General features: G+C 39.4%; 1 protein-coding gene across 2 annotated transcripts in view; it reads left to right on the forward strand.

Annotated features, from left to right (window-relative positions):
- The window catches only part of aux (cyclin-G-associated kinase), a 703,221-nt gene that overhangs the window by 518,294 nt on the left and 168,563 nt on the right, over positions 1-16,364 (forward strand). For both annotated transcript variants that reach the window (XM_090387776.1, XM_090387775.1), the window contains exon 15: positions 11,708-11,788. In XM_090387776.1, the coding sequence (XP_090243902.1) occupies positions 11,708-11,788 (81 nt within the window). The remainder of the gene's footprint in view (positions 1-11,707; positions 11,789-16,364) is intronic.

The following is a 16,364-nucleotide window of genomic DNA, read 5'->3' on the forward strand; positions in this document are numbered from 1 at the left end:
TCCTATTGGGAGGCCAGAAAATGCATCCACCCAGTAAATAGTGCCAAGCCCTCATACTCCCAGGCCGACCGGGCTAGCCGGGTGGGTAAAGGTAGCGGGTTCGAATCCCGCCTCAGCTTGGATACTGCAAAACCTTGGGAGATGCATTATGGCCACAGAAGCTGATGCGCTAACAACTACCAATCATACGCCCAGATAGCTTTTGGGAAGAGTACCATTGGGATCCAGACTGGCATGACAATTCCACCAACGGAATCATTTACTCCCATTGCACTCTATTTATTAAGTTCACAAAAACCCACCCAAAAATCTCAATTAGCTACCACTCCTATATCCGTACCTCCTAATGCTTCATCGCTTCCAAAACACAATGCAAAAGAAATTAGAACAGCAACCTATAATCCAAGAAAAAAATGGATGTGGAAGATAAGGAGGTACAGGATGAATCAGTCCTGGAACTCGTTGTGGAAGAAGAAGAAGAAATGGATATGGGCCAACATTATTATTATATTATTACTATTAGCTATATGGTGAAAGGAAGCCTGAGGCTTTTGCTGCACCAGCCAAAAAAAAATTTTATGAGTTACCCTGAGAGAGAGAGAGAGAGAGAGAGAGAGAGAGAGAACAAGTCAGAAGTAGAAGAGAATCACCAAGAAAGCGAAGAATGATGATATCCAGCTCAGGATCCTGGATGTGCCAAGCCCGTACTCACCAGATGTGTTGCTAAAGAGATATCTGGAATTATTTTTGTTTTGAAAACTTTAGTAGAGGTAGTCCATCTGTTTTGCAAAAGACTCCAGAGAATGTTCCAGACATAGGCTATCTGGCATGATATATATGTGAGGCTATATGCGAGACGTAGAACAACTGACACAAGATATTGCTTATACAAAACATTTAATTAGTTATTAATTATATGAAAACATTCATGGTTGCTGCAATAACTGTGGCTGTTGGTGTACAACAGGTAAGTTACTGCCACTACCCCCCCTCTTTCCACTAAAATAAAGGAGTATGAGTAAATGGTGCTTGAGGCTGTCACAGACATTCCATCAGGTATGTCAAGTTGGGCTTACTACCTAAAATACCGATGGAACTGATATTCAGGTGACACTCAAGTCAAGTGGACCGAATTTCAGCAAAGTTCATCATTCTGCAAAGCCAAATCCTCTACTTGCACCTTCATGACGGTGGGACTGATAGTAACACTGGGTATAATGCTATATGCAAATACTGAAATACAGCATCTAGTATACTGGAGGCAACCACCGAGCAAACCAACATGGAGGAATGCCACTCCTCTGTGTTGCCAGGCAATACTAGGTGAAAGATGGGTCTCTTCAAGTGGTGCAATACCACCACTTTGCTTATTAGCATTAGCATTAGTAGAGGCATATGATGCAACATCCAGTCTTTCCAAAGAAAGAGAAATCCAGAACTGAGAAAACAAAGCCTTCAGTCCTTCGGAAGCCACTAGACAGACCCAATAAATCTAAATAATGGGTACATTTAAATTTCTACAATGGAATTGTCGTGGATTCTGTAGAAATAGTGATGACATCAAAGCTATCCAGAGTAAACATTTTACTTACAGGAGACATATTTTAAGGCAAATGAGGATCCTTACTTGTGTAACTGTTCAGTTATTTGCAAAGCTGGGGATGGACTCACCCGTGGAGGAGTCACCATCCTTGTGGGTAACCACACCCCCTTCCAAGCTGTGCCACTTACCACCAACCTGGAGGCTGTAGCAGTTTGACTTACAATAGGGTTCCTCTTAATGTTTTGTTCCCTCTATTTTCCACCTGGGAAAGACATCCCTCAGTGAGACCTTGATGATCTCATTAACCAATTGCCACCACTTTACAATTATTAGGGGATTTCAATGGACATAATGCTCTGTGGGGTAGATCTGATATCAATAGAAGAGGTCGGATTATCGAGCGATTGCTTGAAAATAATGATCTGGCCCTTCTAAATGTGGGATCTCATACTTTTTCCACATGGCTACCCGTTGCTGCCATTGATCTTTCCATCTGCTCAGCTTCCCTCTTGCCTCTGAGTACATGGGAGGTTGAAGAAAACCTTTATGGCAGTGATCATTTCCCTGTGTTATCCACCATTTCTAATGGGAGACAATGCCACCAGACTGGGATGCCTTTAGACATTTGGCCACGTTTAATAACACCAAAGTCAGGCAGGAGCCAATTAACAAGGCAGTAAAATACATCACAGAAAATATCGTCCAAGCAGTGGCAGTTGCAATCCCAAGGCCATCGAACCAGTTTCCATGTTTTCCAAAACCATGGTGGAATGAAGAATGCACAGCAGCTAGGAAGGCTCAAAACAAAGCGTAGGGAATATTTTGTCGGTGCACCACCAGAGATCATTTAATAGCCTTCAGACATGCCCATGCCAAAGCACGTTACATCATGGCCAAAAGGAATCTTGGATCCGATGTGCATCTTTCCTCACACGATCTGCCAATCCCAAATCCATATGAGACTTAAGTCCGGAAAAGGACAGTGGCTAATGGTTTAAGATTCTCTCCTCAGAAGACTGTCTTCTTATACTTTCATCGCAAATGGAACTTTCACCCTAAACTGAAATCATGTTTGTACAAAATATTATTCCAGTAGCACCCGATACAAAATTCTTGGGGCTCATATTTGATAAGAAGTTGACATTTCTACCACATATTCATCATCTGGTGACTAATTCTACCTCACCTGGGGATTCTTTTCTTTGTGATCGATGTAAGGAGTGCACCGATCTTAAATTACAATTTGGTGCAGTGATGGAACAATTTGAGTCCCTGAAAAAACGAGTGCTTGCCCTCGAAAATAATGCATCTGGGAGCTCGTCAGGGACACAAAACTCCAGCAATCTACCAAGTGATGCACACCCGATTCGAGCCTCAAAACAAAAACCAAGTGCAAACTACTCTGGTTAAAAAGGACATTGTTTTATTAGGAGACTCCATTGTCAGGGAAACGGGGAATATTTTTTGTAATAAAGATAGGTGGAGCAGAACCAGGGTATGTCTGCCGAGAGCAGCTATTGATGATGTCACCAACAGATTGTCAGATTTTAAAGGGGGTAAAGAAAATATTATTATTCATGTGGGGACAAACAATATTAAACGATATTGTCCTTGAGGTTGTCATAGACATTCTCTCAGATATGCCAGACAAGCTGTTCTTGCTACCTGGGAGTCTAAAACGCTGATGGAACTGATATTCGGGTGACACTCAAGTCAAAGTGGACCCAATTTTGGCGAAGTCCGGACGGTCTATGACAGCCAAATCCTCTGCTTGCACCTTCACGATGGTGGGACTGTTAGTAATCCTGGGTATAACCTTCATGCACAAGTACATGGTGGGTGACCACCCAGGTGTGAACCAACGTAAGCAGGGGTCGAGGTGTTGCGCCCACACCACATGGAGGAACGTCGCCCCTCTATGTTACCAGGCAGTACTAGGTGGTAGATGACTCTCATCAACCGGTGAAATACCACCACTTTGCTTATTGGAGGCTTGAAGTGGTGGAACCCATGTTTAGTCTCTAGAGCTAAGTTCCGGCCAACCCTTCCCTATCTCTTCCATCATGCAGTATGATTGATGATTTTTGAGGTTATGATGAATGTCGTAGCGAGATCCAATATTCCTTACATTTCGAGGGTACAGCTCTAAAACGGTGTTCGCAGGCCGGCCGCTAGTTAGTACACCGGACTGAACCTATTGGTAACTCTCTAGGAAGCTTCCGGATCAGCTAGTGTATAATCTTGCTACCTCTACTCTGCCAGAGAGTGACTGGAGGGAGTCCGAGTAGTGTGTATGCAGGGAGCATTATCGAGGCCACGTTATGTCAAGGATCTGGGTATATTCTTACCATATGTATGCCATATCCAAAAATTTCATTACTTCATACAGCATGTCCCACCCACTTTTTCTTACTATTCAATACACCATGAATTGTCAAAATAATAGAACAAGCTTATCTGCGAAAAGATCTAAACCTCCCAAGGACTTCCTAATTCATTTCACAAATATACGCGGTCTCAATTCTAATCTCAACGATGTCCATTTCCACTTGCAGTCTTCCAAACCCCATGTACTTTTTCTGACTGAATCTCAGTTATCAGTTGATTCAACTACTGCTCATCTCAGATGTCCAAATTATTTGCTGTATGATTCCTTTCGCCTCAAAGGTGGTACTTGTGCATATGTCCGTTCTGATATTCCCTGTCAGAGACTTGGCAATTTGGAATCTCCTCTCTTTGATCTTCTCTGGCTTAAAATCTCTCTACCTCATTGTGTAAAATTCATCTGTTGTCTCTACCGTTCTCCCAACTCCACTAATCACTTGGAGCTCTTTGACTTCCTCTCTTTGCAACTTGACTTTCTCCAGTCCAACTTTCCTAACAGTGAGGTAATTTTCCTTGGTGATTTTAACGTTCACAACTCCAGCTGGCTTCCCTTTTCTACTCACACCGACCCAGCAGGTCGAGATGCTGAGGCTTTTGCAATTACTAATGACCTAGCACAGATTGTTCATTTACCTACAAGAATACCGGACAATCCTAATCATACAGCCAATACGCTTGATCTTTTTCTCACAAACAACCCTAAGTACAAGGTTGAAGTGAGAGGTCCTTTAGGCACTTCAGATCACAACTTGATGATTGCCTCTTCTCCAATGGAACCTTTATCTCATCGCTATTCCCAACCTCGTATTGTTTGGCATTACAAGAATGCAAAATGGGATGACCTGCGAGACTTCTTTTCTTCTTTTCCTTGGTCTGATTACTGTTTCAAAACTTCTGATGTCAACGTTTGCTCAGATCGTGTCAGTGAAATTATTCTTGCAGGAATGGAATCCTTTATCCCACACTCCACTTTAAAATCTCGTCCTTTATCTAAACCTTGGTTTTCCAATAAATGTGCTAAGGCTGTCCAAGAGAAGAACGTTGCATATCATAATTGGCTTGTTTCTAATTCTTCAGTTTCATTTTCTGCCTACACCAAAGCTCGCAACAATTGTAAAGCAGTTATTAATCAGTCCAAACTAGAGTTTGAACAGGCTAAGAGTAGAAAACTTGCTTCTTGCCCTAATGGTAACTGAGCATTCTGGTCTCTTGCCAAAGCTATTGGCCGCAACTTTTGCCCATCTCTGCTCCCACCTCTGTCCAAACCAGATGGTTCTGTTGTCACTTCAGCCAAGGATAAAGCTGACCTGCTAGCATCCCATTTTTCTTTGAGCTCATGTATTAATGATCTTGGTAAAACACCTCCCACCATTCCTAACACGCTCCATTCAATGTCTCCTGTGGTCTTCCGTCAAAAGGATATCAGAAGGATTTTGATGAATCTTGATGCTAAGAAAGCTCCAGGTCCTGATGGTATTTCTCCACTTGTTCTCAAAACCTGTGCTCCTGAACTTACTCCTATTCTTTGCCGCCTTTTTTCACTTTCTTATTCCAAAGGTGTTTTTCCTTCTGCTTGGAAATTTGCTCATATCCAGGCAGTTCCTAAAAAGGGTGACAAATCCCTACCATCCAATTATCGTCCCATTGCAATTACTTCTACTCTTTCTAAAGTAATGGAGAAATCAATTAACCGCCAACTCTTAAACTACCTAGAAACCTTCCGTCAGTGTCGATCCACTGGTGATATTCTGGCTTATGTTACCAATTTATGGACTAATTCAATGGAAAGGTTTGGTGAAACACAAGTAGTTGCTCTTGACATCTCAAAGGCCTTTGATCGTGTTTGGCATAAAGGTCTTCTAAACAAGCTTCCATCTTATGGTTTGCCAACTGTTTTTAGTAATTGGTTATCCAGTTTTCTCTCTGATCGCTCACTGAGGGTGATGGTAGATGGCTCTCTGTCTTCTAACTTCTCCACTAATGCCGGTGTCCCCCAAGGTTCAGTTCTTTCCCCCACTCTTTTCCTCTTGTATATCAATGACCTTCTTCCATTGACTGGAAATCCTATCCATAGTTTTGCCGATGATAGCACATTGCATTCAGCTTTCCATTTTGAGAAACCTTGTCTAGCTCAATCAGCTTCAAGTTCTCGAAAATCTGCTGCCAATTCCTTAAATGCCGATCTTCAGGTAATTCTCCAGTGGGGCAAAGACAACTTAGTTGATTTCAATCCTTCTAAAACTCAATCTTGTCTTATATCTCGCAAAAAGGATTCTTCTGCTCCTATGCTTATCTTTAGTGACACTCCGATTTCTAGGCAAAATGATATATCTCTTTTGGGGATTACCCTGACTTCTAATCTCTCTTGGCACAAGCACATTACAAATATTGCTTCCTCTGCATCTAAAAAACTTGGTTTTCTCTTTCGCTCTCGGCGTTACTTTTCTCCCAAACAGCTGCTCACTCTGTATAAATCGCAAATCCGCCCTGCCATGGAATATTGTTCCCACATCTGGGGTGGTGCCCCCAAAACCTCTCTCAGGCTTCTTGATTCCATTCAGAAGAGGGCAGTTAGGTTAATTAATGATTCATCTCTAACAGTCTCTCCAGTCTTTCTCATAGACGCACTGTTTCTGCTGCATGCCTCTTCTACAGATACTTCCATGGGCACTGTTCTTCTGAATTGGCTTCTATAATTCCCTCTCTCTCTCTTTCAAAACAGTCCGAACACGTGCCGCCACCAGCCAACATCCGTTTACTGTCCAACTTCAAACCCACAGAACCAACTTTTCATCGTCCTCATTTATTCATTCAACTGCCGTTTTCTGGAACAACCTTCCTTCATACGTATTTCCTGAAAATTACAATCTACAGAAGTTCAAGTCCAATATCAACAAATATCTTCTTTCGTGTTCTCAACCTCCAACCCAAGCACGGTACCTAGTACTATAGGTTATAATACCTCTCGTGTTTGGGGTTCTCATAAAAAAAAAAAAAAAAAAAACGTACACGATCTGACGATTTGTTGGAAAAATACAGGACCATGATAAGGAAATGTCGCGAGCTAGGCCATAATGTCTATGTGTCTGCATTTCTGCCCAGACACGATAGGAGGGATTATATGTTAAGAGCCTTGTGGATTAACTCAAGACTTGAAGGAATCTGCAAGGCTTTAGGGGTAAATTTCTATCAGCATGGCCCACACTTGTAGGTAGAAGGAATTTGTTTTGTAGAGACGGGATACACTTAAACAAAGGTGGTGCAAAGGTTTTTGCCAGTATTATTGAGGATACCTTAAAGGTTCAGGGAAACTGCTAGTTAGGGGGGATGTGGGTAATACTGACACACGTTTATATGATAATATTGGTCAATGTAACTCTTGCACATACCTTAAGAGTTCTTATCTGTTACCCCAACTGGACGTATTATCTAGATGTTCTGGGGACAAAGACGTTTCACGTGCGTGGGTAGCCAATATCAGGGAAGAGAGCCTAAAAAACTTCAAGGGTTGTGTTAGGGTTGTTAAATATACAAGAACAGTAAATCTTAATTGTTTATACAGTAACGTTACAAGTGTCGTCAATAAAATGAGTGAATTCGAACTGCTGGTTAAAACAAATAACGCGGACATAATAGGGCTTACAGAGACGTGGTGCCACCCGGAAATTGGGAATGATGAGTTTCAGTACGGCTTGTATAATGTATTTAGGAAGGATAGGTCAGATAGAAGGGGTGGTGGGGTAATGCTTCTTATCAGAAGCAGCCTGAGTGCGACGATTGCTTTCCCGGATTCAGACGTTTCACATGCTAGTATAGAGTCTGTATGGTGTGAGATAGTTGGAAACAAAGGTATAATGCGAGTAGGAGTAATCTACAGACCAGGTGATTGTGAAGATTATGACAAAAGCCTCTACATGCAAATGGAATGGGCAGGTAAGCGTCAATGCCTTATTATGGGTGATTTCAATTTGCCTCTAATTGATTGGAGTAAATGGGAAGGAAACTCGACATGGGGAACAAAATTTTTAAATCAACTAGATGACTGTTATTTGTATCAACATGTCAGGGAAAGTACTAGAGAAAAGAATATCCTAGACCTCATCATCACACATGAATCAGATGACATAACAGGGCTGACAGTAGAGGAACCAGTAGCAGGAAGTGATCACGGAGTTCTACGGTGGATGATGACAAGAGAGGTAGCAGAAGTAAAAGGAAAGGAATGGGTTTTAATTTCAGAAAAGGAAATTACGATGCCTTAAGGTACTACATGGCCTCTATTAACTGGGTAGATATTGCGCAGAGAATGAATACAATTGGTACGCTTTTAAAACATTAATCACAGATGCCTTGAATGCGTATATACCATTAAAAAAATACTCCACGAGAAGGGTTCCAAGTTGGATGAATAGTGAAGTTGCCACATTACTTGAGCAGAAAAAGGTGGCATGGAAAGGTTACAGAGCAATAAAAAGTACTGAAGCCTATAACAGCTACAAGGTGATCTGTAATAGAGCCACAGAAAAGGTTCGACAGGCAAAGGCAGTTTATGAGAAATCACTAGCAAACAGAGCAAAGAGGGGGGATAAAGAATTCTTCACATATATAAATGCCAAGAAGAGCAGGACAGACCAGATCGGACCTTTACGAAAGGTCCGATCTGGTAAATACACCAGCTGCCGTTGCAGATGAACTCAACAGTTATTTTGCATCGATATTTACAAATGAAAAGTCTTTTGTGGCAAAGGGAAATTGTGGGAGCGAAGTTCAAAAATATATAATTAATGATATTGAAATTTCGCAAGATTATTTAATGAAAAAACTTTCGAGCCTACAGACCAGTAAAGCTCCTGGAGTTGATGGAATATACCTTATAATCTTAAGAGAGGTGGCAAGCGAGTGCATTGAACCATTGAGGCTAATTATGCGAGCATCACTAGACTCTGGGGAGATTCCCTTCGATTGGAAAAGTGCAAATGTATCTCCCATACATAAGGGTGGCTGTAAAATTGAAGTTGGAAATTATCGACCTGTCAGTCTGACTTCAGTAGTAGGGAAAATCATGGAGGCAATGATCAAGGGTGGAATTCAGGATCATTTGGATCGAATTGAAATTCTCAAGGATACTCAGCATGGTTTCGTAAAGGGAAAATCATGTTTAACAAATCTTGTTCGCTATTTCGAAAGGGTCACTCACGAGCTGGATTTAGGGAATAATTTCGACATTGTTTATTTAGATTTCAGCAAAGCTTTTGACTCAGTCCCACATGAGCGGTTGCTTTATAAGCTGGAACAGGTTGGAATCACTGGGAAAATCCTTAGATGGATAGAAGGATGGCTTCAGGGCAGGAGGCAGAGGGTTGAGGGTTGTGATAAATGTCTATTCCTCAGATTGGGTTGATGTAAGAAGTGGGGTTCCCCAAGGATCAGTATTAGGACCACTGTTGTTTTTAATTTTCATAAACGACATTGATGAAGGGATAGAGGGCGTGATGTCTAAATTTGCAGATGACGTTAAAATTGGTAGAGTAGTTAATGATCACTGTCAAGCTGAGCTTCTTCGGAGAGACCTAGATAGACTTCAGGAATGGTCAGAAAAATGGCAGCTGTGCTTTAATCCAACAAAGTGTAAGGTATTACACCTGGGAAACAGTAATCCCAAAAAAACATATACACTTGGTGGAGTTCAACTACTGGAGGAAAGGGACTTGGGTGTTACGATACGGTCAGACATGAAATTCTCTGAGCATTGTAAACAGGTTGCAAGGAAGGCCCATGGTGTCCTATCGATGATCTATCGAACTTCTGCAAGTAGAGATAGGGACGTGATAATCCCATTATATAAGGCTTATGTTAGACCACACTTGGAATACTGTGTTCAAGTATGGAGACCGCACCTAAAGAAAGACGTTGAGCTTCTTGAAAGGGTGCAAAGAAGGGTAACTCGCCTGGTGAGATCGGCAAAAGGGCGTACTTATGAAGAAAGACTTCGAATATGTGGGTTGCAGAGTTTGGAAACTAGACACCTTAGAGGAGATTTGATTGAGGCGTTTAAGGCTCTGAGAGGCATCAGTAAAATGAATGAAGACAAAATTTTCAACATTACAAATGATGCTAGAACTAGGGGACATAAATTCAAGTTACGGGGGGGAAATGTTTAGATTGGACTGCAGCAAGTTCTATTTTAGCCAGCGAGTTATAAATTACTGGAATAAGTTGCCTTCATGGGTGGTAGAGGCCGACAGTTTGGGGAAATTCAAAGGTCATCTGGATAGTACTTTCGTTTAAGGGAAGCGCATAGGATGATAGGTTTAATTTCTTTTTTATTTTTTTTTTATTTATTAATCATTATTATTTAGTTATTTATTTATTTTTTGTTTTTATCATTGTTTTGTTCGGATTTTTTTTTTTTTTTTTTTTTGTCTGTTGCAGCATAAGCCATAGGCTTTCTTGCACCATGCGGCCGTTACTAATACTAATACTAATACTGATATTCGTTTCGCATATGCACTTCAGTTTCTGGCACAAATGACAGTGGGTATCACTTGGCCATGGAACATCCTTTGTAGTGATGAAGCCCACTTCTGATTAAATGGACAAGTGAATACGCACAACTGTCACATTTGGGCAAAGAAAACCCTCCAGTTACACAAGAGGTCCCGTTGCATGCTCCAAAAGTGACAGTGTGGTGTGGATTTACAGCTACATTCATGATTGAGCCATATTTTTTTGAACAGGTAACACCAACTGGACCCCGCACCTGTTCCGTCACTGGACAGCATCATTATGAAATGTTGGCAAATTTTGCAATACCAGAGCTCCAGCAATGTGGGTGCCTTCAGGATACCATATTCATGCAAGATGGTGTGCCACCCCACATGCACCGTTGTGTCCAAAGATTGCTAAGGCAACACTTTACAGATGAATGGGTCATCAGCTGTTATTTCTAGACATCTTGTCCACCCTGATCACCGGACCTCGCCCCATGCGACTTCTGGTTGTGGGGTTTTTTGAAGAACCAGATGTATCAGGAAGGATGTTAAACTCTGGCAGATCTGAAGGACACCATTAGGCGTCATGTGCTGGCTATTCCAGTTACAAGTTTCATTCTGCTATAGAAAATGTTGTTCTTTGAATGGAAACTGTTGTTGACCAAAATGGAGGACACATTGAACAAGTGATTTTTGTATTGCCCCAGCACCATATAGTGACAAATTTTGTAACTAATTTTTTTTTTCCCCAATGAATTGCGAGCACATGCTTTATTGTACCTGTTTTTCAAATTTCTTTTTAGTACGAGACTTAGAACTCGCTCCAGAGCCTTTTACATAGGGATACTTTAATTTTAACAACCCTGTATCTTTATATTAGTTTACCTTATGCATATTTATATTTTTATACATATTGACATAGTGACCTAAGCAATTACATCATTACAATTTTTACTGTTGTCTTGTATGAGATGTGGTTTTCACCCTTATGGGCCTTTACATTTATATGATATATCAGTGATTCTTAACTAGGATACCATGGAACTTTGTGGCAAACCTCTTAAAGAGATGCATTGAAACTGTGGGGAAAAAAAAAAAAAAAAAAATCTGATTTCATCACTGACACTCATTTAGGAGTGTCTTTCATACCTTTTTAACCCAAATGTTGTTTGAGCAACAAAAGTTACATATGATGTGTATCCATCTGACGTTACTCCAACAAATTTTTTTTATGAGTAGAGAAGCAGCTTCAACTGTTGTGCACTTAAACTTTTGTTTTACTTTGTAGGGATGGTTGTCGTCCATTTGCAGAGATATATGTTGGAGATGAGCGTTTGTTGACAACATCCCAAGAATATGAGAGAATGAGGCAAGTAGAAAATACTTAATAGAAGTTGAATTTTTTATTAGTTTTTTCAGTTTATTCAAATTTAAACATTAATTTTATTGGGATTTATTTAGCGTGAATTTAATTCTTGTTATTCAAACCTTGTTTCGACCACTGCTTCCTGCCAGCATTTATTATGTCAGTATTAAAGTGACAGAATGAGGCACAGAAGCAAAGGTTTTATGCAGCAGCCATATAAAAAAAAAGTCCTAGTTTCATAATTTATCTGTTTTCAGTTATTTATCTGAATTTATATATTCCAGTTATTTATATAACTCCTCTTTAACCCTACAACAGTGGTGCTACTGTTATAAGGTCATGAAAATGATGAGCCTGCTTTAATTGTTTGTTGGCATCTGATTTTCTATACCTTCTTAAATACAGACACATTTTTATCGGGTGTGTCTTTTGAATAGTTTTTTATTGTTTTCCCAGAATTATCATGTGAAAACACCTGCCAAATACAGCACCATTGTATTTGTTACTGTTTTTCACTTGCAACAGCATCTCTCAATAATTTTTCTATGAAATATTTCTTGTGCTTGTCATTGGCTGTTTGAGTCCTGTATGACTTTAAAAATGTCTGGAAGTGAAATATTGATGTATGCGTGAAATGGTTTACTCTGTGTTTTTTGTGCAAAAGGTTTCACTGTATATTGGGTGTTTTATCTTGTTTTTTGGCTTCAAGTTTTCTTCAGTATTTTTATTCAGATGGCTATATATTTTCTTAATATAAGGTAGATATTGTGTTTTCTTCTCTTCCTTTATTATTATGATTTATGTATTTGACAAAAGATGTCAATGGTTTTAATTGTCGATGAACCTGCTCAGGTTGCTGGCAAACTGAACAGGCATTTTGCATCTACGTACACACAAGAAATTGTTTAGAGAAGGGCATAGCAGGAGTTTACCAGATTCTAACGGGAAGTTAAATGATTTTGTGAAACCAGAATGAAAGTGGAAGAGAAAGTGGTGGATGGGATCTATACAATTATATTAAGAGAGGCAGCAAAGGATGTAAACCCTTAGCCATAATTATGAGAACCTCTTTGGATTCATGTGTGAATGTATCTCCAATTCACAAAGGGGGTACAAAAGGTGACATGAGTAATTACAGATCTGTTAGCTTAACTTCTGTTCTGGAGAAAATAATGCAAAGTGACTCTGCCACTGGTTTACCTTCTAGAGAAAAAAAAAAAAAAAAAGAGATGGGAATTTCACCATTCTGGTTCTTTTTAATAGTGCTAACTAATGGAGGGCGATCTAGACAGGAATACAGTTATGCTGCTGTCACAGCATGGATTTGTTAAGTGAAAGTCTTGTCTTACCAATTTGTTTGGATACTGTGATGCAGTAACCAAGGAACCAGTTGCAAAAAATAATTTTGATATCTTATACTTGGATTTTAGAAAAGCTTTTAATACTGTTTTGTATAAGACTGCTATACAGATTGGAGCAGTGTGGCATTAAGGGCAAATTACTACTTTGGACAAAGCGATAGTTGGGTTGGAGAAGACAGAGAGTGGTTATCAATGATACTGCTCTTTGTGGACTAATGTTATTAGTATAGGTCCCCAGGGTTCAATGCTAGGGCCATTTTTATTTTCAATATTCATTGATGATATTGATGAAGGTATATCAAACTTAATGTCCAAGTTTGCAGATACAAAGGTTGTCAGGGTGGTTAATGACAGCAATCAAGGGGATGCTACTTGCAGGTTTATTGGCACACATTCATATGAACTTTAAAGCAAACTAGCATAAACTGCTCATATTGCAATGGCAAACACACTGCCTACTCCAGAGATTGTATCCTCTTTGGGGGGAGATTCAAACTGGTCAGAGCCAAACAAAAAAATCATGTACTAAGAAGCCAAAAATTGGTATAATCTTAAAATAACACTTAATCTACTTTTGCTCTAGTAATTCAGAGTTCAGCACCAACGATTACCACTGCATAAAAAATAACAGTCTGGTACCCAAACAGGAATAACTTTTTCACTCAAACAGACTGATGTCAGACTGGGCTCAGTCACTATTAGAAAGTGTACCCTTACTTAGTAAAACTCCTAAGATAAAAAGGCTGTTAACACATCATTCACTGCTCTATGTACTAATACTTATCCAAAGTATTCAGAAAGCACTACTACTGATAATACTACACAGACTTTACTGATGAAGTTGATTCATTAAAGATGCTATGACTTTTATATTCATATATATATATAGATGGTTCTGAAACATTACCACCACTGAAATTACTGTCAGTTTCAGAACCATCTGTATGTATCTGAATAGAAAATTCATATTTTGCAATTATTGATTTACGAAACTCATTTATTCTGTTGAGTAAGAGTACCCATTCTTTTGGGACAGACCACATGAAATAAGTCAAAAATATAAATCACTTTCAGTGACAAAATCAAGTCAAACTCCTGCAACTGAATTACTAGTCTTGGCAGTCCAGCTTCAAATTAAAAAAATGTCACTTGTAAGAGTAAGGATGGGTCATATACACCTCATTCACTCTTATCTTCTTTCTGCCTCAAATCCACCCTTCTGTCTGAACTGTCATACTCAACTCACAATCCAGCATATCACAGTTGATTGCCCTCTCTAAAACAAATTATGGCAAACCACATTCTTATTAAGGCACGAAGTCCAAATTACTTCTACTTCAAAACAAATATTATATGACAGATCTGATGACCTTTAATAGCACCTGTTACTCTGTACCTTTTATTTGTCACATAATGACTTTTAGTTGCCATTGCACTGTACAGCATTCAGTAACTACAACAACAATAACCATTCATTTATCAATAACAGTAACTTGTCCTTAATGACACACTGCTCCAATTTGTTCAGTAGTCTTTTATGTGGTACAATATCAAAAGCTTTACTGTAATCAAAGTATATGATTTTAATATATGACATTTCCATCCCTAAAAATTTCCTCATGCATGAACATAGATGCAAAATATCTATTGTTTATCAACAACATGACCAGGATCATCAGCAGTTAGTCTATTCATATCTAATGGACCAACATGATTCATCCCTTTCATCCTAGTGTTTACATTAGTAAAAAAAGTGTTTCCTACTTTTCTTTGTGTTCTTTGGAAAGAGCTTTTGTAAATTGCCTTAGCTTGCCTAATCCCATTTGTTACTTGATTGCAGACCAGTTTATATATACTGTAGGTTTCTTGTGTTACCTGATAATTTATAAGCATCTTGTGCATTTTTCTTCTCTGTCATGAGCATCATCTGGCATCCATTTGGATCTTAGCCTTGAACAGAACCTCTAAGATGGTATAAAAAGCCTAGTAACTTCTATGATTATTTTCATGGCTGTTTCTCATTTAGAATTTGTTGTAGGTTACATCATCAGTTGGTCCACCTGAATAGAATTTAAAAGCTGAGACAATTGTAGGCGGCCCTGAGTGCCAAACGTAGTGATTCCAGTGAACTTTCAGTGAATTATCTAGCATGCCAATTATTATAAATAGTTTTATTTTTGTATGAGTATTTGCAATTTCCTTAAACTCCTACTGTATATATTAATAACATTTAACACATTAAAATTTACCAATACAGAAAGGAAAGTCACTTTCCTTTATATTAATCAGTTGCTAACCATTCTTTTTCCACTTGGTCACTAGATGACACTGCTCCTGCCTCCACATGGTGGGGCAGGAAACCTGTGAGAAAAAGCTCTCACTCCCAGGGCAAAAAGGAGCAAACACCATAGATTTTGACAACAAAGTCATAAAATCCTTTAACATGATACAATCAACTCAAGAATGTGAAGAAATTAATACAAACATGGCTAAAGGACAGAAAACCAATTTATGTGAAATACCCACACCCACATCATTCATTCTACAGGCGATCAGTCCACAGGAGAATTATCCCCTTTCCTGATACAAAAATGTCTTGAAAATATACCTGGAACTCCAAAAGTAGTAAAAAGGTTAAATCAAGGTGACTTACTAAATTTAAACATCCAATATACAACAGTCAGAGCAACTAATGAAAATGTCCACTTTTGGCAGGATCCTTGGTAACAGTTACACCCCATAATACACTGGTGTGCAAAATTTAAGGCCCAGTCATGTTTTCACCTGTAGCTTCTCATAGGAGTGGCCTGGATATGAGAAAAGCATACCAAAGGAACCTCGTGAGGTACAGAAATGATGAAGGAAACAACACCGACACAACAATGAAAACAAAACGGTACAGAAGGACTTTATTCAAAAATGGCAACATAGCACTGGATGCCATGATACAGATGCATCACTGCCAAAGATGGAACAAAGGGAAGAGGTGGTCCTCAGTAGGAGATATGGCCACTCTAATGTCAATGCAGGCTTTGCACTGTCTGTCCATATTCAGAACAATGTTGTTAGGTTCTTGCTGTAACATCATCCATTCCTCTGTCAGTGCCATTTTTAGCTGGTGAACATTTTCTGGTGGGTGTAGACGTGCCGCTAGGCATCTCCCCAGAGTGTCCCATATGTGTTCAAATTGGAGGAACGGGCAAGCCAATCCATATGAA

Source organism: Mastigoproctus giganteus, chromosome 13 (genome assembly GCF_048544385.1).
Source record: "Mastigoproctus giganteus isolate SK-2022 chromosome 13, ASM4854438v1, whole genome shotgun sequence".
Classification (NCBI taxonomy): domain Eukaryota; kingdom Metazoa; phylum Arthropoda; class Arachnida; order Uropygi; family Thelyphonidae; genus Mastigoproctus; species Mastigoproctus giganteus.